The sequence below is a fragment of the Chelon labrosus genome, assembly GCF_963514085.1.
Source record: "Chelon labrosus genome assembly, chromosome: 14".
In the NCBI taxonomy this organism is placed as follows: Eukaryota; Metazoa; Chordata; class Actinopteri; order Mugiliformes; family Mugilidae; genus Chelon; species Chelon labrosus.
Window position 1 is genome coordinate 25,167,312 of NC_140347.1, and position 27,412 is coordinate 25,194,723.

Here is a 27,412-nt window from a genome sequence, read left to right on the forward strand (position 1 = left end):
ACATCTGACTAAAGCGTACATGTAGAATCTGATGATGATACAAATACAACATATAGATGATGATTATGATTGGTTATGATGACATGATAGTTTGAGAATATATGATGAATCACAGGCAAGTAGGAGAAATTAGTCCACAAGGACACAGAGCAGCTGACGGTCTTGTCAGGTGACAGCAAACACTCAAGCCTTTTGGCTAGCATAATACTGTACATAGATAATAAACCTGACAGTTAAAATCTGACCCCTCAGTCTCTCTGAAGAAAAGACACCATGTTCCCCCTGAGATCGTGCGGGGTGAAGGTTGCATTAAGTTTCTCCTTAAATGTGTGATGGAACCTGATTTTAAAATTGTCGACCATTTTAAAGCTCCCATAGTCTGAGCGCAGCTACAGCAATGAGCCAATATCACACTCAAAAACAAACGTGTCTTCGGAGGAGTAAAAAATACTGAGGACTTCATGGTTCATTTGGCACTTGCAGGCTACATGTGGTTAACTACCCCACCTCTGTACCAGTGCTTTTCAGTGTGAGAGTCTGTTACTGTCTCCCACGCAGTGGAGAAGACACACAAGAACTGGCTCACTCTATAAAGCACAATGCAGAAGCGGGAATACTCTTCCAGTTGAGTGAAAGCTGCCTGTTACCACATGTTTATGCGAACGCCCTACAAAGATCCCCGTGTGGAAGATTATAAAAATCATATATCAAATTATAAAAACTACAAGGACAGACCAGTGTTTAACCACTCCAAAACGCTCATCAAATCAAAGGAAGTTATACTGGAAAGGGATCAAGTGCATCGTATTTAGTGCTGAAAATGCTCTACTCCACTACCTCTTTCTTTCCTCTGCGACTGAAAATGATGCAGAGGGGTCATCAATTTTCAAAGATACAGCAAAATTATTTTTTCTTCCTATTGGCTTGGCATAAAAAAAAAAGGCTGAAGCAGTGGTGAAAAATTAAGGAGGCAGCTTAGAGATCTTTCAAAGGAACTAAGCACATGATTTTAAATGTTATCTCAGTAGAATTTCTTAAAGCTGAAACAGTAGAGACCTGCCCTTTATATGGCTCATTATAACACACCTATATATCTCTCATTGGGCATAAACTTTGAATTTGGCTGCATCTGCACAAACAGCCATAAAGATATAAGACTGGAGGTTGCCCAAGACAGGGCGGTGGCGACTGCCGCGTCTGGCCACTCTTCGACCACTCACGAGGTGAAATAGGACAATCAATGCCAAATCAATAAAAACAATAACGATAAATCACAGTTTTCTGCGACGAATGCTAATGAGCCTTCACAGTTTGTCGTACACATACTTTAAAAATAGAGAGGTTGCACTTACAGTCGATGACTGTGTCAGGGTAACAGAAGCGTTTTAGTTTAATTAACATTCTCAGGAGAGCGATAGGGTCTCCGTGGATGTACTGGCTCTTTTTCATTTACAGCAGATTAATGGAACATTCCTATTTTGAGGCTGTATGTTGTTACATCTGTATTCCATCTGTCTTTGTTCACACTGGCTTTTCTTAATTAATTGGGGGCAAAGTTAAAAATTATTCTTACAGCACGTGTTTCATTTACTTTTAAATTTAGAATTTGATTCATTGATTTAATACGAAAGCACGCAATCTTATGGGTCATATTTCATAAGCCAGTTGTACAGAGCAGTTTACAATAGTAAATTTTACTACGCTGCGAAGAGGCCGACTTGCATAATCAGAACCATGAACAGAAACCACTTCAGGGTCATGGCTGTCTGGAATCAAGCCTAGAAAAGAATTAGGCAGAAGACAAAGCGACACCATGGCCAGTTCTTAGTAGGATAACACACATATAGACTCTGATAGTAACACCTCTGGGCAATTTACCATTTTCAGTCTGCCTTGTGTGGATTTCTTTATAAACCAGGAAGACACGGATAATCAAGAAAACCCTCCTCATAAGAATGACCAAGAAACAAAACAGCTAAAATCTCACTAATGTGAAGCGATGGTGGGCGGTTGTGTTTGTGTATAAATTGGGTAAAATCTTCAGTTAATCTCTAGCTTTGCAATCTAAGAGACAAAAGAGAAATATCCATGAGGTCTCTGTATACCACTGAGACATCGTGGATAGACACTTACAGTAGACGTCCACCCTGATGGACTTGATAGCTGGAGAACCCAGGCCGTTCTCAGCCTTGCAGTAGTAGCGACCTCCCTGGGTCCTCAAGATTTTTGCAATGTGCAGCGTCTCGTTGAACACGCTGGAGTCCTGGAAGCGGTCCGACACACTGCCAGCCGTCTTCGTCCATCGGATCTGCGAAGAAGAAAGGGCATAAATGAAGTGTTCTTCTTTAGTTCTGGTGAGCATGCAGTGGACTGAAGACAGACGCAGCTTCAGGTAAGAAATCAGCACAATACCCATCAAGAAAATAAAAAAATAATATCCAGACTCATAGCAGGAACAAATTGTTGTAAAGCTACTGTCAATAAAACTCAACACTCAGCAGACAACTAAATAGAGGGATTGTGCACTTTGAGCCACAAGAAGGCTTTTAATGTGAAACATCTACTAAAGAGTTTCTACCCTGGAGTAAAGTGAGTCAGAACTGAATGAAAAATTTTGAACAAATTTTATGATGACAGGTAAGTACATCTACAGTCATGACTGGAATACTCGTGACTGAGGTTTTCATGCAAGGTTGCAAGAAAATAAAAGTGTAATAATTTACTATGCATGACAAATAAATAGTCACAACCATAATGTGTCATTACACTTTGGCTTCTACGTGGATTAAACAAATATGAAACACTGTGTTGACCATTGACCTATAGAGGTACTTCTAGGCATATTTTGTCACTAAATCCCCTGTTTCCTGTCCTTGTGCTAAGCTAAGCTAAGCATCTCATATTTAATGTACTGGCATGAGAATAGCTTTCCATCCTATTCTGTCATTGAACTGGGTCATCAGCTGCGTCTTTCCTGCTCAGACACGTCAACACGTCTGCCGTGAAAAATCACCAACCTTTCCTTTTAAACGGGAGCAAATGAGAAAGCAGGAATCTTATATAATGGAATATGTCAAACGGAGGAAAACAGAAACAAAGGCTGGTCTAATAGAAGCCTGTTTCATATAATGGCCTGGGTCTCTCTGCAGATGAGGTAAATCCAATCTCCATGCCGCTTTGAGAAATTCCAGCAAATTAAAATGAAGTAATTGTGCTCCTGTCTGCTACATCCTCATGTTTCAGATTCCGTATCAAATGCAATGCACAGGCGACTGAGGAAGAACATCCTGTTTTAAAATAGAACAGCTGAAATGTTCCGTCTGTGGAATGACAGCGTAAAGTGTTGATTTGATGGCTGAAAATCTTCCCCTGACTTCCCGCCTCCCTCCGTTCCACACAAGACCGACCTCGGCGTGGCCTTCTCAGCATGAGTACCTTTTGCTAACTGATGAGACCCAGTTAGCCCATGGCATTGAGGTGTAATGAAAGGTGAAATAGTGTTACTCTCCAACATGAGGTTGTAATTGACTCTCCATCATCTCCCTCTCCTGTCCTCATTAAAGCATACAGCATGAACAGGTATTGTGACAACTCTGGCCTGGGGGCCACGCAGCCAGAACCACGAAGCATAAAGCTCCATTCAATCCCTCATCCTAAGTAAGCCACAGATGGACTGGCTTTGCCTGCAGAGCCTCGCATATCTCTGTCTAGGCAGGGGAAGCTATGAATTAGAATCCAATATCTCCACACTGTATGGTGATAGCATCATCTCGGATACTGATAACATCCCATTTTACAGAGATAGTATCAGATGGAACAGGGATACCGCTGCATGGAGGGATGGGGATTGGGTGCTATCACAGAGATTGCTGCTGTGCTGCTCTTGCTGTGGGGCTTTAACCATGACGACAACAGCCCAAGGTTATATCAGTTTAAAGTTTTGTCATCTTCCAAGCAGACGCGAGGAAGGAAATGAAAGGGTGGGTGGCCCAAAACCTGATAATGACACCATATTGCAGAGGCTCTTCCGGAGCTCGGGGGCAGAGGATGACAAGGAGATGAATCCCCATGCAGCAAAAGTTAAGGTTTATCAGAGGAGTTTTAGATTCTCAGTTTTGCTTGAGGTGCTACTGTCTGGAGTGGTAGAAATAAATTAGCTACACTGGAATACAAAGGCTTTGTGAATGTGTGCGTGCCTGTGTGTGCGTTACTTCCTCCCTTCATCGACATCCTTCTCTTTAAAATGACAAAAAAAAGTCTCTAGCCAGACTCTGTCCCATTCCTTTACACAGTCTGCAAGTGGATATATCACCATTAAAAATAAATGCGTCTAAATGAACACACTGCATAATAGAGGATTCACTTGGCTTGATTCAAATGCATCAAGAAACACTGGGAGAAAGCGCTCCCTGAAAAAGCCCAAACTCAGCAACTGATCGATGCTAAAGCCCCATTGTTGGAAAAAAATCTGCTGCCCTATTATAACAGTTAGGGACATCATGAGTTCAGCAAAACAAGGCCTCAAGTTAAGTAAGTTATGAGCATAAATTAGATGTTTGGATTCTCTCCTACACTGCTTCGGATTCCTTCATGCAAATACAAAGCGAGCTGGCTTATGGCGACCTCAGCAAAATTCAATATTCGGCCGGCTTATACCCCCAGCCATTTACTTTGCCTTTTGTGTAAAGAGCTTTGAGTTTTAGGTAAACGCGGTATCAATAAGTGCATTGTTGGAGCGACACTAAGAGGCGGGTATTCAAATAACTCTTCATGCTTAGAGAGGGGAAGTGGCCCTTGTTTGTTCACGGGGGCAGCAGACTGCATTATTGGTGAGCTTTCAACTCTCACTGTACCCTCAGGCTATCTTCCTTCCTCCACTCCTCTGACTTTTTTACATCAGAGCACCTCGGCCCACAGAGGGAGTACTGAAGTACGCCTGGTGAGAACAGTTTGACCCTCTTCACTCTCCTTAGTGCAATGCAAATACTCTTGATCTGAGAGGAGCTGGTGGATTTGAGAAATATGATAATTGCTCCTCCTAGCCCACTGACAGCCCGGCTAATTATTTAAATTATTTTTTTGTGTGGCTATTTTTGCTTTTCGCACTTCAGCCGAAACTCATAAGATACCTGCAATTATACACTGGGGAATAATTAAGCTGCCCGCCATGTACCACGCTGCAACTCTTCTATGTCAGAAATATATGAATACCGTCTTTTCCTCGAGACTGCATGCATATAATATTAGCAGAAAATGTAAATGGGGTCTGGTTTCCTTCTTTTACCCTAAGAGTTCACATTTTGCATATTCTACTTTTCTTGACACCACTCCGCTCCACGGGGAAAAGCAAAGTCAACACAAGAATTCCTTTTTTCAAATCAGACATCCCAAAAGAAAGATCAACATTTGCTCACACGGAAAGCTCGTCTAGATTAGCATCCGACTAACAATCCTAGCAGTTGCTGAGGCCGCACATGCTGCGATGTCACGGCAAGAGCTAATTAAAATGCGCCCAGCGCCTGTTGTTATGCAGGGATCATATGCCGGAGCACGCGTTTTCGGTGACTCTCCCACAATGCCTGCTGTGACGTTTCCCTCTCCCCCACTACAGGCTGGTTTTCTAATTGCTTGCCATCTTTTCTTTTAGGCGCCGACGGGGGTCTGTGCTGCTCAGCGGCGCAGACAAGTGTGGCTGAGGATGACAATCAAGTGATCAGAAGAAGCAGCGGGGGATCCAGATCACAAACTGGGGGCGCACATACTCTACAGGTCTGATTTAGAAAGCACTGGCCCTCATGAAAATCGAATGACCGTAAGAGATGCGGCGCAGCGAAGGCGACGATATGAGAATCAGAACGGGAGCAGTACATAAAATAAAAACTGCACCAGCTTTTATTTTCCCGCCTGTGTTGAGGAACATACAGTATGTCTGACTGCTGCTGTTAAATTCACCGTCAGGAAGATTCAGTGTAAATGGCTGCAGGTGCCTCGGATGCGGTGTAGTTTGAGGGAAAACTCTGAGATACTGTTGCAATACTGTCAGTTGTATTGCACACAATGAAAAAAAAATAGAAGGTTAAACCAAAAAAGCGCCATCTGCTAAAGACACCAGCACTGAAGGCAAACTGTCAGGGGAGAATCCAAAATAGATCATATACTCCAGTTGCTCTGTATAAAGTGAAATGTCCCAAGGCCCTGAGGTCAGCTTATTTGTACTTGCTGACCTGTGACGCCGCGAGTTGAATCTGGTCGGCCAATAATTGAAAAGAAAAAAAAAGAAAAAAAAAAAAAAAAAAGAGGTGTTTGCAATGTGGTGTTGCTGGCTATTGCAGCCTGGTACTCAAACAAAGTAGTGTGGACATAATGGATGGAGGCCAGGGCAGAGGAGACGGGGGCAGATGGCTTCATCATCAGGGACTCTTTGATGTCTGTTCATAGCATCAAAGACAATGGACGGATGTGGAGAACAGTGACCCTGAAAGTATGAACAGATAAAGCTATACATAGACCGCGGGGTGTTCTGAAACAGACTTGAGTATCACAGTGATAAAGACAAAGGATTTATGGCTTTAAAGGCTTATGAGTCCGAGGCCAAATGGATTCATCTGTTCACTAAATTTCCTCTTAAATCTTCAAATTTGTGACACTGGAACCAGTTTTGCTTGATAAATGACTCAGTTATCAAACTAAAAATGATCAGCATCTAATTCATTAATCGACTTTAACACCATTGTAACACTGCATACCGTACAGAGGGATGGAAGAGAGACAAGAGACACATTAGTCTCCAATAAAGAAACGGAGAGCACCCTGACCTAACCCTGTTACTCCACTCTGGTGCCCGTAATGGTCCTTATTCCCGGTTCCCACAATTTAATCTCTCAGGATATATGCTTTTGTTTGTTTCTTTCTTCAGTATCTGTGTGTGTGTGGGCATGTATACCACACAAATCCTCCATTACCCACCTGTATTACTATAATCCATCACTGTTAGTACATTAATACAGTATTAATTGTCTCTTTTCATATTATGTCATATATGTCAGCTACTATACTATTATTGCCATATCATTGCAAAATACCAAATTAGCAATGTTCTGTCTTTCTTGTTTTGCCTCTCATTCATGCATTTTTTCTTTGTATGTCTCCATTCCATAAGTATAAGTAAAAGAATATCACAAAAAAAGACATGGAGAGCAGGAGAGGTACTGCAAAAGCTAAGAGTTCCTCTCTTGGCATTGGTTGAAGCCCTAAAAACCCAACTCTGCTCATCCGTATTGTGTATTCAAAGGGTATTTCTCTCGTTACATAATGCCTTCACACCTTAGCCTCATTAAGTAATGAGTGTGGATGGATGGACATGAATATGCAAATTTCCCCCCACTTCTATCCCCTCCTACGTAACTGATGCTCACCTGCAGGTCGAGCAGCATTCCCACTTCCTGCTCGACTCTGCTAAACCATTGTTATACCACTCTATGTTACACAATAGCAAGCTGCTGTACTCAAGTAATTTAGACATACTGTGTATGTTCGAACTGGAAAATGAGCGAGTCCATGTATCACTAAGTAATTTGTATTTTGGTAGGCTATCGCTTATTTTTGAACGCCTTTATTTGATAGTACCAGTGAAGGGGTGAGAGAGAGGGCAGCTGGAATTGAGTCTCGAGACTATAGCCTCAACTTGACTCTGTTGTCAAACCGCTAACAGAGAGTTCCTAAGGTAAACCTTGTTTCCATACGTCATCTCTGACGAGGCGCCACCTCTTGAAGATAAACATGCGGCAGGGCCGTTGAATGCTCTGAACGCACAGGAATGCTCTGAACGCGGAGGAAGATCTAGTTCATCATGCAGGTTGACATGATTGGTCCCTTAGCGTTGTGACATATGAAGCCCCGGCTATCTGAATGTGTCACTGGTGCACTGCAGTTTGTCACGGTGTTGACTTATCTAGCTCAAGATGTGTTTTCTAGCATATGGAAAAATAAACACCACGTGGAAATGCTAACAAGGTACAAACTGGATTTTTACTAGAGGGGAGATACATTGTGTGTCTTATCCTTTCCCACGAAGAGCCAGTACAGAGATACAGGTACATGAGGAGAATGAGAAAACAAGGGAAGCGGTTTATGACTCTTCATACAGAATATTTTCCTTTTTCAATTAAACGATCCATTTGTTTTCCACTTAAACAGTAAATGCTTTAATCTATAATAATGGGAAAATGCTCATCATATATTCAGAGAGCCTAAGAGACATTTTGTTTGAATCGTCGACAGATTGCCACTTAATTTAGTTGAATCAAGTTTCCCGTAGTGAAGTGAAATAACCATAAAGGGAGCATGTGCAGTTTTTGACGTCAGCATTATGGAAAGATGGGACCTGTTTGGTTAGTTGCAACGATGCACACATGCGAATGAGCTGATACACACTGATGCCAAGGGTTTCATACTATTTCCCTAAACAATAGGTGGTGCCGTGTAGCATTTTCATGTAGCATCAGAATAATCAGGTCATTTTTTATTTTATTTTTTTTCTGAAACACTTCTGCGAAGCTCATCTGTGGAGGTCATCTGCACACACCATTCCCATTAGCATGTTTGCATTGTCATTAGCTCAAAGCATGGATGAGTTGCTTGGCTAGCACAGCTAATGGAGAGCATGGATGAAGAACATTAGTCTGCTACAATGGGAGATATAACTCATTGATCGATGTTGATTAATTTGCTGTTGAAAGAGGGAAGAGTTAAAGGGGAACTACTGTTTTTTACAATCTGGACCTTATTTCTGGCATAAAATACAATTGTTTACTCACCCATATATCTTTGTGTAATTTGTAGTTGTTCGGGAGATATTTAGATGAGCGTATATCCATATAGTGGGAGTGACTGGGGCACCGAAATGCAGCCTCTAAATAACGCATTATCTGCCATGAAACTCGTTCATTTCACCAATAGCTAGTTTTTTGCAACATGGCTGAATATTTTTCCGATTATGAGGTTGTGGACAAACTATAGCAGGAGAAAATAACAGGTAAACAAGCCGACCGTCGCGGTTGCGCGTGGCTCTCAGGTCAGAAGACATCATCAGGGGTCTGTAGGTCAATCTACAGACCCCGAATGATGATAACAGGTAACTCTGGACTCGACGGGAAATAGCACTGGCGTATGATAACAAAATATTGGCAAAATGAATGCATTTCGCGGCAGATAATGCATATTTAGAGGCTGCGTTTCGGTGCCCCAGTCACTCCTACTATATGAATATACGCAAATCTAAATATCTCCTGAACAACTACAAATTACACAAAAGTTATATGGGTGAGTAAATGATCGTATTTTATGCCAGAAATAAGGTCCAGGTTGTAAAAAACAGTAGTTCCCCTTTAAGTGTGAAAGAATATAGACTGTGTAGTGTTATATAAAGAGATGTCCTTTCCCTCAGAGAACCAAGTTCCCCAAATTCTTGCAGTGACCTCTGCACTATACATCTATGAGAACTTGACTTAATTGCCCCTGCGCCCACCAGATGCCACAGCCCACAGTAACACCTTGAAATGCCAAACCCACGAGGCAGCGGCAAAAAAGAACATATTATACGGTGTGCGGGTGACTGACAGGAACACATATTTGTTTGACAATTAAATGAGAAGGCAGACGAGGGCTGCTGCTGCCACAAGTGTGTGTGTGTGTGAGCGTGCGTGTGTGTGTTTGGATGCGTGTATGATTTTATTATTAGAAAGCCTCTGTTTTTTCCTCTGAGGTGGGTGGGCGGAGATGCCCACCGAGAGGAAGCTGCTGCCTGGTTGGACACGATCCAGAGACTCCCATCAGTGGGAAGGCCTGAGGGGGCGTCTATGTAATTTAAGAAGTGTGCATATTGATAGACGTGTGAAGAATTAAACGGTGGCAAAATTGCCAACCATGGCCCCCCCTCATTTACTCCGCGGTTGGTCTTTTGTGGCGCTATACTTGGCACAACACCCCTCCATCTACAGTATGTATTATCCCAGGAGCTAGCAGCACTCAAAGTCAGTGAAAGAGAGTGAAATGTGGACAGCAGTGATGAAAAAAGCAATTTTGTGATTTGCTAATGCAGAACTAATTGAATCCATTTGCAGTGATCGAGTAGTGTGACTTGGCCCCGAGAGATTCTGTGGTCCAGATGGTGAGCGTGGTTTAAGTTGCTGTATGGAAGCTGTTCAAGAAAATAAAACTGAGAATGACTCGTCAGAGAGGGGAGAAATACATTCACAAAAAAGTATTGGCATGGTGAGGACAGCAGGGACAAGTCTCACCTATCAATGTCAGCGTGCTACTGAATTGTCTAAACCAATATATTATTTAACAGTTTCATAGGAGAGAGAGTTATTTTACTGACACAAACAGGGTGAGGTCTATGAAAAACTGCCAGGTCTGCGTGAGATGTTAGTTTTCATTTGAATCACCTGTTTTTAAATTGAAATAGTGAGAAACGAGGGACACGACCTGACGACTGGGCAACTCCGAGGATGTACTAACTACAGTATCGTGATGGAACTGCTTCAAATATGAAGTGGTTGGTATTTATGGACTGGGAGCTGATGGGCAAGTCGAGTGGGATGTAGCATCAGCGCTAACCGTGGCAACAGACTGTCATCATCTAAAATGGATGACATGAGAGAATATTCAGGCAGCAGTTCCTTCCATTTAGGGTTTCTTAGCTAAATTTAAAATGTGCCAAGCTGACAGTACCTGCATGGCACTAATATGACATAGGATATTTATCCATGGTAACACGCTGCTAGGGTGGGAAGTCATGACACTTGACTCATGCAGTGTAGAGTGTCAAATACATGACGTTCCTGGAATTAATGCCTGTGTTGTGTCAGAAGACGTTGCAGCATATTGCTGGTGTCTGCAACATTACTTAAAAGTCCCATTTTACAGAAATAGCACTGTTGTCATGATGGCAAGAAGCTAAGTTTTGGGCCATTCCTTCCTCTTTGGCATGATTACTTTATGTTGCAGGTCTGAGTTTGACATCATTGTTTTGCAACAGTCAGAAGAACCTACTGCCTTCAATAAAATGAACCGATAAACTTGGAGGTTTACAATTCTGGTCTGACAATTTGGAAGTAATGTATGTTCTCCACTAGAACTGTTTCATAATTATGTCGCTATACGCTACATGTGAGTGTGAATCAGTTCATTTGTATTAGGTGCTCAAACATGTCAACACATTTTATTACCGCGGGTCAAAAAGCCAAACGCAAAAGAAGCAAGACATCATTTTAATCGGGAGCCAAAACATCAAGCCACGGTTTAGCCTCTGTTACTCGTCCTGCATTGCTGTTTAAGATGCTTCCAGGAAACATCTGTGCTAAAAAAAAAAGGCTCTGCATACGAACTGTGCTTTCTGTGTTTTTCACAAGCCGCTAATGACTTTTGCATGGCTCATTGTATATGCATGTCCTCCCATGCGTAACTTTATCAGGAAAAACGTGCCTGGGGGAGGCATGTGTGTGCGATGCAGGCTCTAATGTGAGCTTTTTTTTGCAAGGAATGTGTTGGCGCACCAGGAGATTTGGACAGGGTGAAGTTTACAGGCATTCATTAACAAACAGCTGGTTGAAACACTATACTTAATGGACACTTGCTATTCATTAACTTATTTTCATTCATTCATTCATTCATTCGTTATCGGCTACCTCTTATCTTCTAGAGGGTCGCGGGGGGCTGGTGCCTATTCCATCTGTCATTTGGCGAGAGGCAGGGTACACCCTGGATTGGTCACCAGTCTACCACAGGGCTAACACATTTGTTTGTAACATGTTTGTTTTCCATATTTATCTTAAGTAGGAGTTAAATTTTCAACAATTTAATCATTTTAGTCACATAACAAGCCCTGTTTTGGAGGGGTTACACAAGGAAGTGCCTTGTATAGTGAACGTTTGGCTGAATTAAGGTCATTCGTTGACTTTACATTGACACCAATACGCCGTGATCAATCATGAAACCCCCTCACTTAGAGCAGACTGGCCTGATGGGAAGATATTTTAAATAGGACTGAGAGGGGTTATGTAAACCTTTTGATAATCCAGTCAATAGGAACATATTAGCGGCTAATAACCACATAAACACCTGATCTGATAACTCGCACCAATCAAATGTTGGTCCATATTGGTCATCATGAATTCAATGTTCTTAATAAAATTGGAGAAAACATCTTCTTCTGTTATATTTATATTTCAACGTAGGTAGGACCACTTGATGTTTTGGGGCAAGTGAACGCATATATGTATCAGATATTTTTATTTAGCATCCAACAGTGTTGTGTGCACACTCAACAGCTGTCTGGTAATAACTAAAACCACACCTACCACATACCTGCCGATGATCAAGAGAGGACACATTGGAAATTCACTACAACCTTTCCAAGTACTGATTACTTTTTTCCCCCACATATGCTCCTGAAAGATGAAGAAACTCAATTCAATTAAAATGCGGAACTTTGGGGCAGGGAGAGAGAGTGGGAACACGTTCTGAGGATTAATATTTAATTCTAATGAAAAAAGATGAGCTGTTATTGCCGTATTAACTTGCAAGTCTGTTTCCGATGAGGTCACATACCCCTGTTTTTTTTTTTTTCATCAACATCACAAAACCAGCCTCAGGTCTACTGCCACCCAAGATAACCTCCTCAGCTTCCTAAACCTTTCAGAATGAGCGTACGCTGCCCCCCGGTCCCATGGTGCTTCCAGAGGGGGACATAGCTGACACATCCCAAAGTCCGGAGAGACACAGCCGAGATCCGCTGTGCCAGGGGATCTGTGCGAGTCTCATAATGACTCTGTTTCAAAGGAGATCCTGCCTCTCCTGCCACAGCCATGCAGAGCTTTTGATCTCCCGCTCGCTACCTCCCCGCCACCCCCCCCAACCCTTCCCTTCCCTCCTCTCGCTCTGCTCTGTTTTTCAAAAAATTCTAATTAAGGGGAAAGACAGAGACGATGAGCGCGGATTTGTCCCCCCCCGACGATGGAAGGAGACGAGCGGTAGGCGCCGAGAGCTCGCTAATTTAGGAGGACTCACCTTTTCAATTGAAATATAAAAATCAATATGCTCTTTTGCTTTGGCATACAGAGGGCAAGTGTACAAGCCGGCGGACCCTGTCTATCGATCAAAAGGGGAGTTATATTAATTAACGTGAGCTCTGTACTTCCTGGAGTTGGGGCTGAATGCCGTGTAATTTGTGTTATCAGGAAAATTGGAAACAGCACACGATAAATGTTAGAAAGGTTAGAGTGTGCAAATCCAGCCAGGTTAATAGGAGAGCAATATGTGACGGCCAGGTAATTTATGGGAAACCTAACGCCCCGGCGTGGAGGTAGTTAGTCTTTATCTGACATAACCGACTAGACAGGACCTTATTTCTGCTGCATTCTTACTCTTATTAGTATATTATACAGGATTTGAATAAAGCAATAAGCATAAAGTACAATAAGAACACATTAAAAGCCTATTTTCTTCTCAGCAATTAATACAAGTGTGTTTATTTTCAGATGCTGGGAACTCATTTGCATCCACACGGCCCAGTGTTTTTGCTGCAGCCTGTTTCTCACTCGTTACATTTTACTTTGGCAGATGTTTGTGCTGTTTTGTTCCAGCATTCTCATTAGACTCAGGAGTCTTTCATTATCAACACGCAGGTGCACAGTGCAGCCTAAACCATCAATAATTAAAGGATTAAACTTTTAAGCTGGTTTACTGCAGAGGTATGTGATGTGCCACCCTGACACTAATAAAAACGAGCTCGCGGGAGGAGGAAGGAGAGACAGAAGGGGAGGCAGCCTATAAAATTAGCATCTTGTCCCACCATTACCCCGTGCAGTTATTTTTGTCTAGTGATATAAGGTCAGATGAAAGAAGGCGCCGTGTCCCTTACTTGTGGCCGAGGATGGCCCGTCACCAGACAGGTGAGCTCCAGGGTTTCTCCCTCTCTGATGGTGTAGACTCTCTCCGTGTGCCTCTCCTCTTCGACATTACAGGCGTGACCTGAGTGGATAATGCGGACAGTCGGAGGTGCTGTGGAAGGGAGGAAGGGGGGAAAAAAAAGAAGAAGAAGAAGAAGAAGAAGCACAAACCACGTTAGCATTCTGGCCGTTTCTGAAGGAATGAGTAGTCGAGCTGAGTAGATGGTGTATTGATTAGAAGGTTGTCTCACTTAAAACAAGGCTGTTCTGAAGCCTTGTGTGCACATTTGCTCTGCACCCGAAGGAGCGCACAAATAACCAAAAGGTAGTTGTAGAAGAATAAAACGAAAAAGAATTGACACATTACTTTTATAGCGCTCCCCTTTTAAATGCTTCCAGTATATCGAATGCAACACGGAGGAAAGTGAACCGCTGCCTCATAACGTTATGTCACATCGTTGCGAGAAACCGGCGAGAGTAGCACTTTACAGGGATAAAAAAAACAACAAAAAAAAAACAGGGTGAAATAAGTACCTGCTATTTATTTGCACTAAGAGGAAAAACAAGAAAAATGCAAGTAATGTTTCTAAATTTAATTTTGCATCATAAGTAGGAAAGTCCTGTGTCTGCACTAAGGAATAATGTCAGCATAAACTCTTACTGTAAAACCTGCAAATTCACTGGCTATTTGCTTGGCTCTTAAAGTCACACCACTGTAAATCAAGACTTGAGACACATCTGCTATAAATCAAACCAATGGCAGGCATTTAAATAATTTGTCAGCACTTAAGAGGTTATTAATGTTACATAGTGTTAGTTTACATCTGTAATTATGTTAAATATGACAGTAACTAGAGCTTATCAGTTGTAAAATATGTAGTGTCACAAAAACATTCTGCTTAAATTAAATGAATTAAATCGTGTTATCCTTTTGGGATTTAAAAGCAAAAGATTAGGTCTTCGATTCATTTGATGTTCCCTTGGGAGAATTTGTACCACAAGAGGCCACAAAACGCTTCCCTGATTTACCCGTGTCGTTACGAGTCAATATTTGACCTCCTGGCCCTCGGCGGTACTTGCAGACGTTTCCCGACGCACCTCGGCTCGGGGAAGAGTGTAACCCGACACTGAGCCATCTTCACAGAAAATCGGGGGAAGCGGAGACCAGTCAATATCACTCAAATCGGAATCTAAGCGACACTCAATTTGTATCTTAACTAAATTGGCTGTCGCATGCGGCGGTAATTCAAAATGCGGCGTCACGTAGATGACCAACTGTAAAAAAGCCGATGACATTCCCTCTCCCTGTTCTCCTCCCTCGCTTGATATCAAATATCAGACTGAATTCACAGCTCGCTGTAATTACATGCCAGAAGGGTTTCATTACGAAATCTTATCTGAATACGTTCACTTGAAAAAAGGCAAAAAAAGAAATGACTCAGTAATATTTAAAAAAAAAAAAAAAAAAAGTAAATGTCTGTTTCAATATTAATTCAGTGTTAACCTAAGACCTGTCATTAGAGCAGGAGAGTGGGTGTCCATATTTAAACTGGTGCATATCTCTTTTATCATGTAGAACATTGATTTCACCACATAACTTCCGAATGTGATCTAATCTGGGAAACAAAAATGCCAGAAACTGTAACATGGGCAAATTAAATTCAACATTTCGCAACACTGGTACACTGCAGCAGAACTCTAAACCAACCACAGCTATGTGTCCACAGCACAGTAATTACCGCACTGGTGTTTTTCTCCATCACTAAGCAGAAACCTTGTGAGGCAGTAAGGACATTTTAATCTGTGCACACACCAACGTGCAGCGGGACGCACGAGTCGGGGGTTAAACTAAATAGAGGAAGGAGTTGGGTAAAGCGCTCCTTAACGATCATTTCCTCTGAGCTGTGAAAATGCAGTTGCGTGTGAGCGACCCCTGACAATACTAGACATCTGTTTAGTGTTTATTCCTCTCCAACTTACATGATTAGTGGAGAGGTTTGGGATGAGATGATTTAGAGAGTGTTTATGATTAGGAGGAGGAGTACAAAATGGTAAAAACAAAATTAATAAATAAATAAAAACCTGAAGCAGAAATCACGAGGAGTTGCAGAATGCAGCGCGGCTTTCATGTTGGAGGAGCGCCTTCCTGTGTGGGCCCCTCTCGGCAGAGTCAGGCCCGGCAGCAGACTCGGTTCAACCTCCATCCATGTTGCGATGCTAATGAGCGCGGCGACACTCCTCCCTATCGCTGCACTGGGAAATTCAGCCAGAGTGTATCCTTAGCCACACGCTAACCATTTGTCCCTCCCTGATAGCAGCCATGCGGCTTGGTTCATCCCGTCTGTTAGCTTAATGCTCTGCCGTGCTTGTCCTGCCTCTCCGAATGCTACACCGATACAGATGCTAACTGGCTACTCATAAAGCCTTGTTGGGCTGCTCTTGCTCTCGCCCTTCACTGTCTTCCCCTCTCTATTTGGAGATGAATATACTAGTGGTGAGTTCCATAGGGAGGGATAAGGGCGTGAGCAATAGTCTCAGTGTAAGGGAGCTTCACGCAAGACTGCCACTTAAAACAAAAAAAGGCTTAGAAACAAGGCCCCAGGGCTCTAACCCAACAAAGCGTTAATGCCATTTACCCCAATGAGCCAGTATCTCTGCAGCATACTATAAGTCCTGGAGTAAAGAAGGGGAAACACCCCATAATTAATGATCTTCAACTGCTATCGCGGTTACAGCAGCAGCTACACACCAACACACCGCCGTAAACACAAGCTTCACAGACAACACTAAGCATAAGGCCACGAAGCCAAACAACCCTCCGCTGAGCACACAGAGCGAGCAAGCTAATGTTCTACCAGTCACACATATCCTTGCATCGCTAAGACATGCTCTTTCAAAGCGCTTGGCCCAGAGCATGAACTAAAATCGTGTCATTAGCACATAATTTCCTGTTTGTTTAGTTTTCACGAAAGCCACTTGACACTCCACAGTAACTGGTTATAATGTGTTCAGAAAAGATATTCCAGAACAGACAATGAGATGCTTTAAGGCTGTAAGGTTGGGGCTACTTAAAATGAGACGTCGATGCACTGTCAGGTCTGGGATAAAAGATGTCCTGGTGATAGACAAAGCTTTGAACACATCACAGCAGGACAGAAGCAGCTGGTTATATCCCTTAACTACATCCCACACAAGTTCATAATGCAGCCTAGGATGATGTTACGGTATAATTGACATGTCTTTTAACTTTTCTATCTCCCCAAACTTTTCCCTCTAATAGGTGAGTTAGAGCTCCTCAATTTAAATGTACCACACTGTCTGTCGGGCAGTCAAGACCAGTGCATGACATGTATAGCTGTTATGACTTATAGGTTATGTAAGGCTATGGAAAGTGTTCTCCAGGAACGAAGAAAGCAATGATGCACATTTGTAATAATGTTATCAGATTTTAATTTCCATCTGATCTGCAGCCTTTAACTTTAAAAAGTTAAAAGTTAAATGTACAAAATTCCCTGCTACAAGACACACTTTGGCACTTGTGGTAATATTTAAAGGTACCCTATGGAGTTTTCATGCATTGCGTCCCTGGTTGAGGTATTTCTTCGCAAAATGTTTTTTGTGTGTGTGTGTGTTCTTCTTCAGCTCTTTAGCCTGAACATTGTTTAGCTTCTTGTCAAATTGCCACCACCAACAAATAACCAGGATTTAAGCTCTGGTGGTCATGTGATTGTGTGCGTAAATGTGCCTCCTTATATGCATGTCCACTATATTGCCAAAAGTATTCACTCAGCCATTCAAATAATTGAGTTCAGGTGTTCCAATCACTTCCATGGTCACAGGTGTATAAAATCAATCACCTAGTCATGCAGACTGCTTCTACAAACATGTGTGAAAGAATGAGTCGCTCTCAGGAGCTCAGTGAATTCCAGCGTGGTACTGTGACAGGATGACACCTGTGCAACAAGTCCAGTCATGAAATGTCCTGGCTACTAAATATTCCACAGTGAACTGTCAGTGGTATTATAACATGTGACCTTCAGATTAGCTCAAGAACAGTGCAAAGAGAGCTTCATGGAATGGGTTCCCATGGCCGAGCAGCTGCATCCAAGCCATACATCACCAGTTGCAATGCAAAGCACGCCACCACTGGACTCTAGAGCAGTGGAGACGTGTTCTCTGGAGTGACGAGTCACACTTCTCCATCTCGCAAACCCATGGATGAATCTGGGTTTGGCGGTTACCCGGAGAACGGTACTTGTCTGACTGCATTGTGCCAAGTGTGAAGTTTGGTGGAGGGGGGATTATGGTGTGGGGTTGTTTCTCAGGAGCTGGGCTTGGCCTCTTAGTTCCAGTGAAAGGAACTCTGAATGCTTCAGCATACCAAGAGATTTTGGACAATTCCATGCTCCCAACTTTGTGGGAACAGTTTGGGGATGGCCCCTTCATGTTCCAACATGACTGCACACCAGTACACAAAGCAAGGTGTACTGTGACACTAGTGGTCAAAAATCCAAAGTGTAGCTTTAAACAAACAAGCATATTAATGCATTGCCATTACCAATATATTCCTGTGTACGCATCATTGGGTTCAAATTAGTACTCTATATAGCTCTCCATACTCTGTTTTATAATCACATTTTATAATGTGCACATTTGTTTTGTATGTAAAAGAACTACCAGTACAGCAAATATGACAAGTGTAATATTTGTTTCTGATATACTGTATATTGAAAGCGGCATAAAATGGCAAAAAGAAATGCGAGTGGACTCAAACCAAAACTAGTGTTTTTGAGAAATTGTCAAAATTCTAGTCAAAAGCTTACATGGAACACATCAAAGGACAGTTAATCAATGTTTGACTTTGCAAAAACACCTTCTACTCTGTCATTACAAGGTTACAACCCTCCAGAGCCAAATTACGAGCTGTTAGATGAGTAAGAGATGTATGTTGAGCAGGAGAGCAGCGGTCATTTGGAAGCAATGAGCTGCTGACATTCTTTCTGTTTTTTTTTTTTTTTTTTCTTTTCAGTAGTGGAATTCATATTGGCATAAGAAGCACATCTGCCACTCACATTAATGTGAGTGCAAAACAGTGTGTGGGGGGGGGCAGGAGGGGGGGAATCAATGCTAAATCCTGAGTGGATCTGCTAATGCAGAGTTATTCTGAAATCACTTGTTTATTTGCTCTACATAGACTCGTGAGTAAACGGTGTTGTCGCAAATGTTGAGCAAATGTTGAGCAAATGTTGTCATGAACCTGTGGGTTACGATGTGGAATTTGCATAAATGTGCATTTCCGCCTGTGGTGACACTCCCTCTCACTTCCACTCAACCATCTGCAGGCGCACACACCCAAACTCTCTCTCTCTCTCTCTCTCTCCAAACACAGCTTCCTGATAGTTTAAGTTTATTAAAAAAAAGGAAGCTGAGGACCTGCAGGGTAGACGCAGGAGTCTCAGATGTGCATATCTTTTTTTTTTTCATTTCATTATCTCATTTCCATAGCAGTGACATCATTTGCTCCTGACTGCAGAAACGGTTAGAGAAAAAGTACAAGAGGGGAGGAGAACCAGAGTGCCACTGTGCACACTGTCTGTTAGTTCAGTCTGTACATTTACGTGTTCAAATGTACATTATGTCCTTGTGTGGTGAATGAGCAGCTCCTTGTAGAGTGCCTAGCCTTCCCTGGCCTCTATTGGGGGAGATGCAGACAGCTTTATCCACCACTGCCAATGGAGATTAAATTGGATTTGGCTAAAAGCAGTCTTGTCACCACAGTTCTGGAGTGCCTGAGTGGCAGTGGGGCTTCTTGGCAATGGTGGAGGCTCTAAATTTGACAAACAAATGAATATGGAAAAAAATAAAAATAAAACTCCAACAGCTGGGGCCTCGTTGTCGCTGTGGGCTTAATGTCCTCAGACCAACCCCCGAGGACCACTAACTACATCCTGCTAGTTCCCTGGCTCCGTAATCACCTTCTCAGAATGGGAGTGCCAAATCCAGGAAAAAAACAAAAACAAAAAAAAAACAGGAGAGAGTGAGAAACATGGGAAGCAAAACATATGCAATATGCACACCATTTAAAAAATAATTGTTTTTGTTATCACACTAAACTTATTATAGGGTCTGTTCTGAGAACGCTGGAAATAAACTTCCTGTTGATTATATAAAAGGACTGTTGTTGTACTGACTTGTTCTTAGGTGCGTCATATTGCTGCACGATGCCAACATCAAAAGCTTAGCGAAAGCACAGAAATAAGTTCACTTGTGTGTGTCGAAATCAATATGTAAAACTGTAACACCTGTCATAAAATAACACTATGTTTATATATAATGGCAGTGATGAACATGTATTTAGCTCCTGTTTGACACATTCAAGCCAGACATTTGTCCAGAGACCTCCATACATATAAACTAAAGCATCACTGCATGAGTCACCAGAGCAAAAAGCACACATGCTGTACCACGGTGTAAATCAAATTCATTTTCTGTCTAGTAAACGTGAAGGTAGGTAGAGAAAGGTCACAAAGTTAGCAGCAAACCCCTTGTACTGCATGCACTGAACTGAGCAAACATATATTTGTGAATTCTTTTCATTTGGAACGTTGCGTTATCTCCCAGACGGTTTTGATGTACCCTCTTCTGTTGCATCCAAATATCTGTGAAGCAGCAGCAGTCATGTTTTTGGCTTTGTTTCACGGCGGCACACTGCTGTTTACTGTCACGCAAAAGCAGCAATAGCGTTCACCGAGCACCGCGCCTCGGGCCACCTGGCAAATGACTAGTGTCCAATATTCACTCTCACACCATTTAGCAGCTAAATGCTTCACTTTACTCACCAGATATTCGCTTACTTTCACTATTGGATGTTTGTTGCTGGGCAGGCAGCGTGCACTCACTGGGTTTTTATGATCTGGAGTATATTTTGCTGAAAACTGCTTTATGCTGTCACAGGCTGACGGTCAAACGGAAGCGAAATAGTAAAATGCATGAGCTGATGTACTGTGAAGCCATCTCCACAGACTGTGTGGATAATTAGGATTGGATTCATGAATATAAGGCGTTACGTTCTCAATACACACAGTGATTTAATGTATAGTTATTAAAATATCGATGAGTGCAGCTTTAAGATAGACAGTAACACAATGTGGACTAACGGAGGCCTCTGCTAACAATTCTACATGGGCTGGATTATTACAGAGCTAGAAATTGAGTGATTCATGTACATCCTCTCAGGTAATGTATAACATTGCCACTGGTTATATCACTTTAAACCGAGTGGATTTTACCTTTGAGAATGAGTAAACATGGTCCAGTGCCAAAGGCGCCACACATGAATTGTTATTTTCTGTGCGCCTCCCCGTCTCCACCGAAGGTGTTAGCTTACACTTCTTCCAGCCCTTCCCACTATATAATTGAGAAGCAACTCATCTACGGGGTCATCCATGTGTGTAAGGCCTTGAAATGGTTTGCCAGCAGCACATGCATATTATTACATCAGGGGTTGTCAGAGTGTATTGATTACACACTGTAATGCACTCGGGTCCAATCCTCGGCCTACACTGTTATTGTAAATGAGACTCTGTATAGATCCGACTTCACACTATCAGCACACATCATCTATCACACTGTGTGAACTGTGGGCTGAAAAAACAAAAACAAAAACAAACAAAAACCAAAAACTGACTCTCACGCCTCAGAAAACCCAACAAGTTCATCCAGCTCAGCAGAGGACAGTCATTATTAAAATCAAAAGAGAGATGTTAAGTGGTCTTTTTTTAATGGTACAAGGGAACAAAGTGAAATGGATACTTGAGCGGAGATAGCTCATTAACTCAGCAGAGGGTGTCCATTTGTCCGCGTATTCAATGGACAAGGATCGCCACAAAAGCACAAAACAAACCGTGCACAGCTGCGACTCCCATCGGCTCTATTTATAGCTGTCCAGAACAGACGTATACACGCCTAAACACACAATTATCCACGTACACACGCAAACACACACACTCCTTATCGAAATTAGGCCATAGTGAACCTGCCAAAGCCCTGCTGATATGGAACGAGAGAAAAAAAAATAAAAAGACTACGTAAGGTGAAGGCAGGGAGATTTAGAGGACAGATTCATCTTTGCTCCAACATTATGGCACTCCACAGCAGGGGTTACGGAGCCTGACTGCACACAGCTGCATCCATTATGTTCATGCAAGCTTTATGTCAAGGGAGCCATCATGAGGAAGTGACACAAATGAGCCTGGGATCCACTGATGTATTACTTTGAGAGAATTAGTAGTACATACTTTTTTTTTTTTTTTTTACCCCAAACCAAGCATTTGAGTTTAACAGCCGCTAGGTGCTGTGATGGTTCTTTCTCTGTCCATGGTGCTGAAACATACAGCAGCTGACGCTTCAGTCATGCAGGAAGAGCCCGCTGCACAAGCTCAGCCATGCCTGCTGCCTTCACACAGCGAGGAGAAGCTACCTAATGCGATGTAGTCTTTTATTAAGTGATGTTCAGAATATGTATTCATATTCAAAATAGAAATCTAGCATCTTCGACTTCAGGACTACGAGCATATGAGATTTAATTCCCAACATGCATTATGGTTATGAGATTATGCAAATATAAGAGAAAAATTAGTCATCATCAAATTTTTGTTAGTTAAGTTAAAATAAGAAACACAAACTAAGTCTTTGGGGATAGTAAATAGTTTTAACTGACAAAAAAAAGGCAATAGTCCAGAAGTCCTTCAGCCATATATCATTGTTTCTGTTTAAACCTAAATATCGATAGGAAATGATTAGGTTATTTGATAATGAAAATAATTTTTAGCTGCATAACCAGTTTGACTATGGTAATGGTGAACTTGAGGCCACACCGTTGCATACATTATCCTCACTCATCTGCATTTCCCTTCAGCCTGAAGGTTAGTAAAGTCTTTTTCAGCATTGCAGGAAAACACAACTGCTTTGAAACACACTTTCTTCACAAAGAAATAATCATTTGTATACAATTCCATACAGTATCGTTCGGCTCAACAGCACTGAGATAACAGTAACAGACTTCTCCCAGAGCTGAGCGACTACCTTGTCGTAGCCGGAAAAAGCACATGTAACAAATATTATTAATGACGGCTCTGTCCTAAGGGGACCAGTAAGCTAGCATCTATAATGTGAGAGCTCTGGAAGTAGCCCCACTGAATTTAATGGGGTCGTAATTGTTATTAATTGCACTTTTGCCGCTTTGACATCTCAAAATGGCTTCTGTGAAAATGAAGACCGCAACTCACGCACCCCAACTTATATTCAGATCCATGTTTAATTAGATTAAATGTAATATGATGAAATATTGCGCTGCGCATTGAGTACCTGCTTAGTCTTTTTATTATAATGTGTTGTAAAAGCAGAGATGGGGAGGGAACGTAAAGTCTGTTTAAGTGGAAATTGCTGAGATTTCACAGACTGTTAGCGCTTTCGCTACAGAACGAAGGCTGAATGGTCTGAAATTGGCTCGGACTGGTAGAATAACGCGAAATGCATTCGTACGCATGCACAAGCAAATGAGACAGACGCAAACATACATTCTCATTTCGCAGTGAAAACAGAAAGTTGGAGCAGTACTTAAACGTCTGTACTATAATGTGATCTAATGCCGCTGTCAACTTAAGATGCGGGCGTGTGTTATGGGGCCATTAAAGTGGACATGACCCGAGTTCACTGAACACGTCCTTGGCTCGTACCAAGCCAGAACAGGTTTACGACGAATAAAGTTATAGGCCTTGACGAGTACATGCTGGTAAATTTAGAATCTCATTAAAGAAAGACCTCTGCAGTTAAGCGGCACCTCCTAGCTCATGCTACTATTAAGAAGGACCATCAAACGGAAGTATGAAACTTCATTTTGCCTACTGACGATGCTACAGCTAGTCAAACACCGACTGAGTGTCCCAGTGTTTCAGTAAAGTAAGCCTTTGTGGCTTTTTCTGATCCCATTCTACTATTCTCTCCATTCACAGTGCCACATTGGCAAGGCGGGCCTGTTGCGGCGGTTTGATTTCCCTAAACAACACTAATCGGACATCTGTAGGGAAGGATAAAGCCCAGATTGGCTGTAACCGTGCAGCAGTTATCTGTCGATAGGCCTAACTCTGGCCAACACTCCCACGATTGGCTGACGTAAGGCAGCAGCTTTCTTTACGGTTGGCTAGTGGCGAGCCAGCAGCAGCTCACTGAGGATAGAATATCTGGCAACCCTCTGAAGATTGGGCGCTGCCCGCCAAGAAAGTGTCTGGTGATTGGCTGCGGTGACTCCAGAGTGAACTGATTGTCCTATCAATGCCCACAGTGCAGCCTGGCAGACAGTGCTGCCTGCTGGCTGGCTTTGCAATATGCAGCTATCCATAACACCTCCAGGGGGCATATGTCCATGTCTTTGAGTGTGTGCGAGTGTGTGTATGTGTGTGAGATCGTATACCATCCATAACTTTTCCATTGGGGAGGTGTGCAGCTAAGCCCTGCCAGCAGGCTCTAACACCTCATTATTCTAAGCCAGGCAGGAAATGGGTTTTAGAGATCTCTCACTGAGCTATGCTCTTGGAAATGTGGGCTACAGGTCTTCCAATATCAGCAGCAGAGACCCGGGAAATGCCTCTTTACTTCAAGTCAGCTACACTGCAGCACTTCAGCTAAAATCAAAAGCAGCCGAACAGGCACGCAGCGTGGCACCGCGAAACTCACGAAACTGTCACAGTCTTCTGCAAATTAATTTGGTCCAGAGAGTTTTTTGACTTTTAATAAATTAGGGTTTTTCCACTGAGTCTTGTTAACTGAAGTGTGCCTATTCCACGCAATGCTAAATACAACTCAGCAAACTCATAGAGATGAAAAATAGCAGCGCCTAAAGCTTCATTAGGGGATTTTCTACATTGGGGGGAAACACTTAAGCAAGTTAGCTCATATGCACTGACTGGGGGCATTTAAAAGGAGGAGGAGGAGGAGGAGGAGACACAGTATGACTGTAATTTCACTAAGTAATAATAACCCGTGAGTAGACCCTCTCCATTAAATCACACGAGGGCATTGTTGTAGGAGATATTACAAGAACAGAGCAGATGTTTTATTCAAAGGGTTCGTCATACTGCCCCCGTGTTTACCCACCTACACCTCTTTGGTCAACATTGCAGGCTTGCAAGCTTTAAACTTTGCCAAAGCTGTTTAAAAAAACATCCTCATAAAAACCAGGCTTAAGAGATTTGACTCGTGCGCTGTCATTTGACACAATGAGGCATTCACACTGAGACTGACCACTTTAAAGTGCAAGGGTGTGACTGAGGTAAACAAATGGATTTCGTTTTTATGTATTTAATTTTGCAGTCTTATATCCAGATGTATATACTCTAGATTGCACATTTTATATTCTAGTGTGAATTTATCACTGAGCTGACTGGTTCTTCTGGTCCATAATATGGCCCATGGTTCATTATACTGCTATCCTTATGTTATCCTGGATTTGAGGAATAAAATGATGAATCCTTTATTATAGTTTTTCTGTGCTCATCTTTAATCTCTGTTTCGGATGTGCACACAAAAAATACAAACTTAAGTGTTAGTGGGGGCCTTTGTGTCCTGTGGGTTGAGGGGGAGGGGCCTCTGTGGATCATCCCACAGATACTTGATCAGTTTGGGATCTAGTGAATTTGGAGGCCAGGTCAACACCTTGTGCCAAGTACGAATGTGCTGTTTTTAGTTGTTCCTCAACTGTTTTTGGCTGCTGCCATCAAGGACTGCCATTGCTATGTGGTGGGGGTGCCTGGTCTGGTCTAGGTAGGTGGTACATGTCTAAGTAATGTCCACATGAATACCAGGTCCAAAAGTTTCCCAAAAGAACACTGTATTGTCATAAGATGGTCAATGGTATTCACTTCTCCTGTCAGTGGTCATAATGTTATGCCTGATCGGTATGAATCACTGCAGTTTGATAACAATGCAATTAGCAAACTGCAATGGTTGCAATTTAAGATGTAATCATGAATTCGGAAGTGAGCAGCTCGCTTTAAGTTCTCATTCTTGCATAAGAAAATAAAGCTCCTGATATTCTCAATGTGTCTCAAGTGAGGAACCTAAATCTATTGAACCGAAGTTTGACTCATGTTTGACCTCAACTGTTGAAATCGTTCGCCCCGGTTATATATTGACTATGTAAATGATCATGATACATTGTAATATGACATTTTCCCTGCTACAAGTCTGCAGTATTCTGTATAAGAAAATCCAAAAACTAAGCGTTGTGTGCGAGACATGTGTCTTTAAACTGAGGTTGAGGCGAGTGCAAATGTTAAATTTCAGATTATTTTATGAATGTTCCAAAAGTTCAAGATGATCCCATTATCTACACTGAAGTGTTAACAGAAAGGGCTTATACCAGCGTTCTGTAGCCTGAAGGAAGGGAAACGGGCTCGCAACTACTTCTCTAACATCATCAGTTCTGGGCGAGCTGGGAAAACGTGGGTGGGTGCAGCGAATGAGTCACACTCTTCCCTCGCTGGTAATCAGTTTTGATGTGCCCCTGAGCAAGGCACATCCAACTGGTACTATTAAAGACAGTGATGTGCGAGAGCGAGGTTCTCTGGACAAAAGCCCACAATCACAGGAAGATTAGAAAACCAGTAGCTGACCGTGTTCTATTAATTTTATTTAACGTTCGCTAGAAAACGAGGTCAAATACTAACTCCTTGAATGGGCTCTTGCTACACCCATGTCCTTTTACCTCCACCTCTGTTTCATAAAGATCTTTCCGAATATAACTTTCATATGAGCCTCATAAAACACTTGACACTTCATCCATCAAACACAATTATTCCGCGAACGGACTGTGCAACTGCGTGGCGACTTAATCAATTGCATTACTACAGAGTTGTATGCTGATTTAATTTACTACTCCCGTGGCTCTTACAAGTCTGGTAATTCACACCAATTAGGACAGAGTTCATATTCAATGTATTTGTTCCTGTTTGTCTGAGTGTCAATTAGTATGAACACAATGTTTACCTACTCAGATTGACTCCGGCATGGAGAACAAAGAGGGAGGGAGAGAGAAGAGACAGGCACAGAGCTACTTTTAGAAAGCCTTCAAAGATTTTGTCTGAAAAAAAAAAAAAAATTCTCACTTCTGAATGCTGTAAAAAAGAAAAAAACGAGTGAGATGCAAAATTAGCCAGCCAGCGAGAAAATAACAGTAGAAATAACTGATTCATTTGAAGAATTGAACGTAACGATACATAATGACTTGGATCACGGGGGACGCCCGGCACGAACGCGGTACACAAAGCAGATAATTGATATTTTGACATGCAGAGTGAAAGGCGCGGGGAGGGAGAGCTAGCAGGGCATCTGCGTCGGGGTCAGTCGACCAACTGTAGGAGGAGAAGGAGCAGAGAGTGAGGGGGAGCCGGCAGAGCAGGCTA

At 42.4% G+C, this 27,412-nt stretch overlaps 1 protein-coding gene across 1 annotated transcript in view; it reads right to left on the reverse strand.

The window, feature by feature from the left end:
- Positions 1–27,412, reverse strand: part of LOC311499456 (MAM domain-containing glycosylphosphatidylinositol anchor protein 2) — a 177,125-nt gene that overhangs the window by 104,250 nt on the left and 45,463 nt on the right. Inside the window, exons 2-3 of the mRNA XM_084560433.1 lie at positions 13,925–14,064; positions 2,134–2,308 (exon numbers count right to left, since the gene is read on the reverse strand). Coding sequence (XP_084416559.1) covers positions 2,134–2,308; positions 13,925–14,064 — 315 coding nt within the window. The remainder of the gene's footprint in view (positions 1–2,133; positions 2,309–13,924; positions 14,065–27,412) is intronic.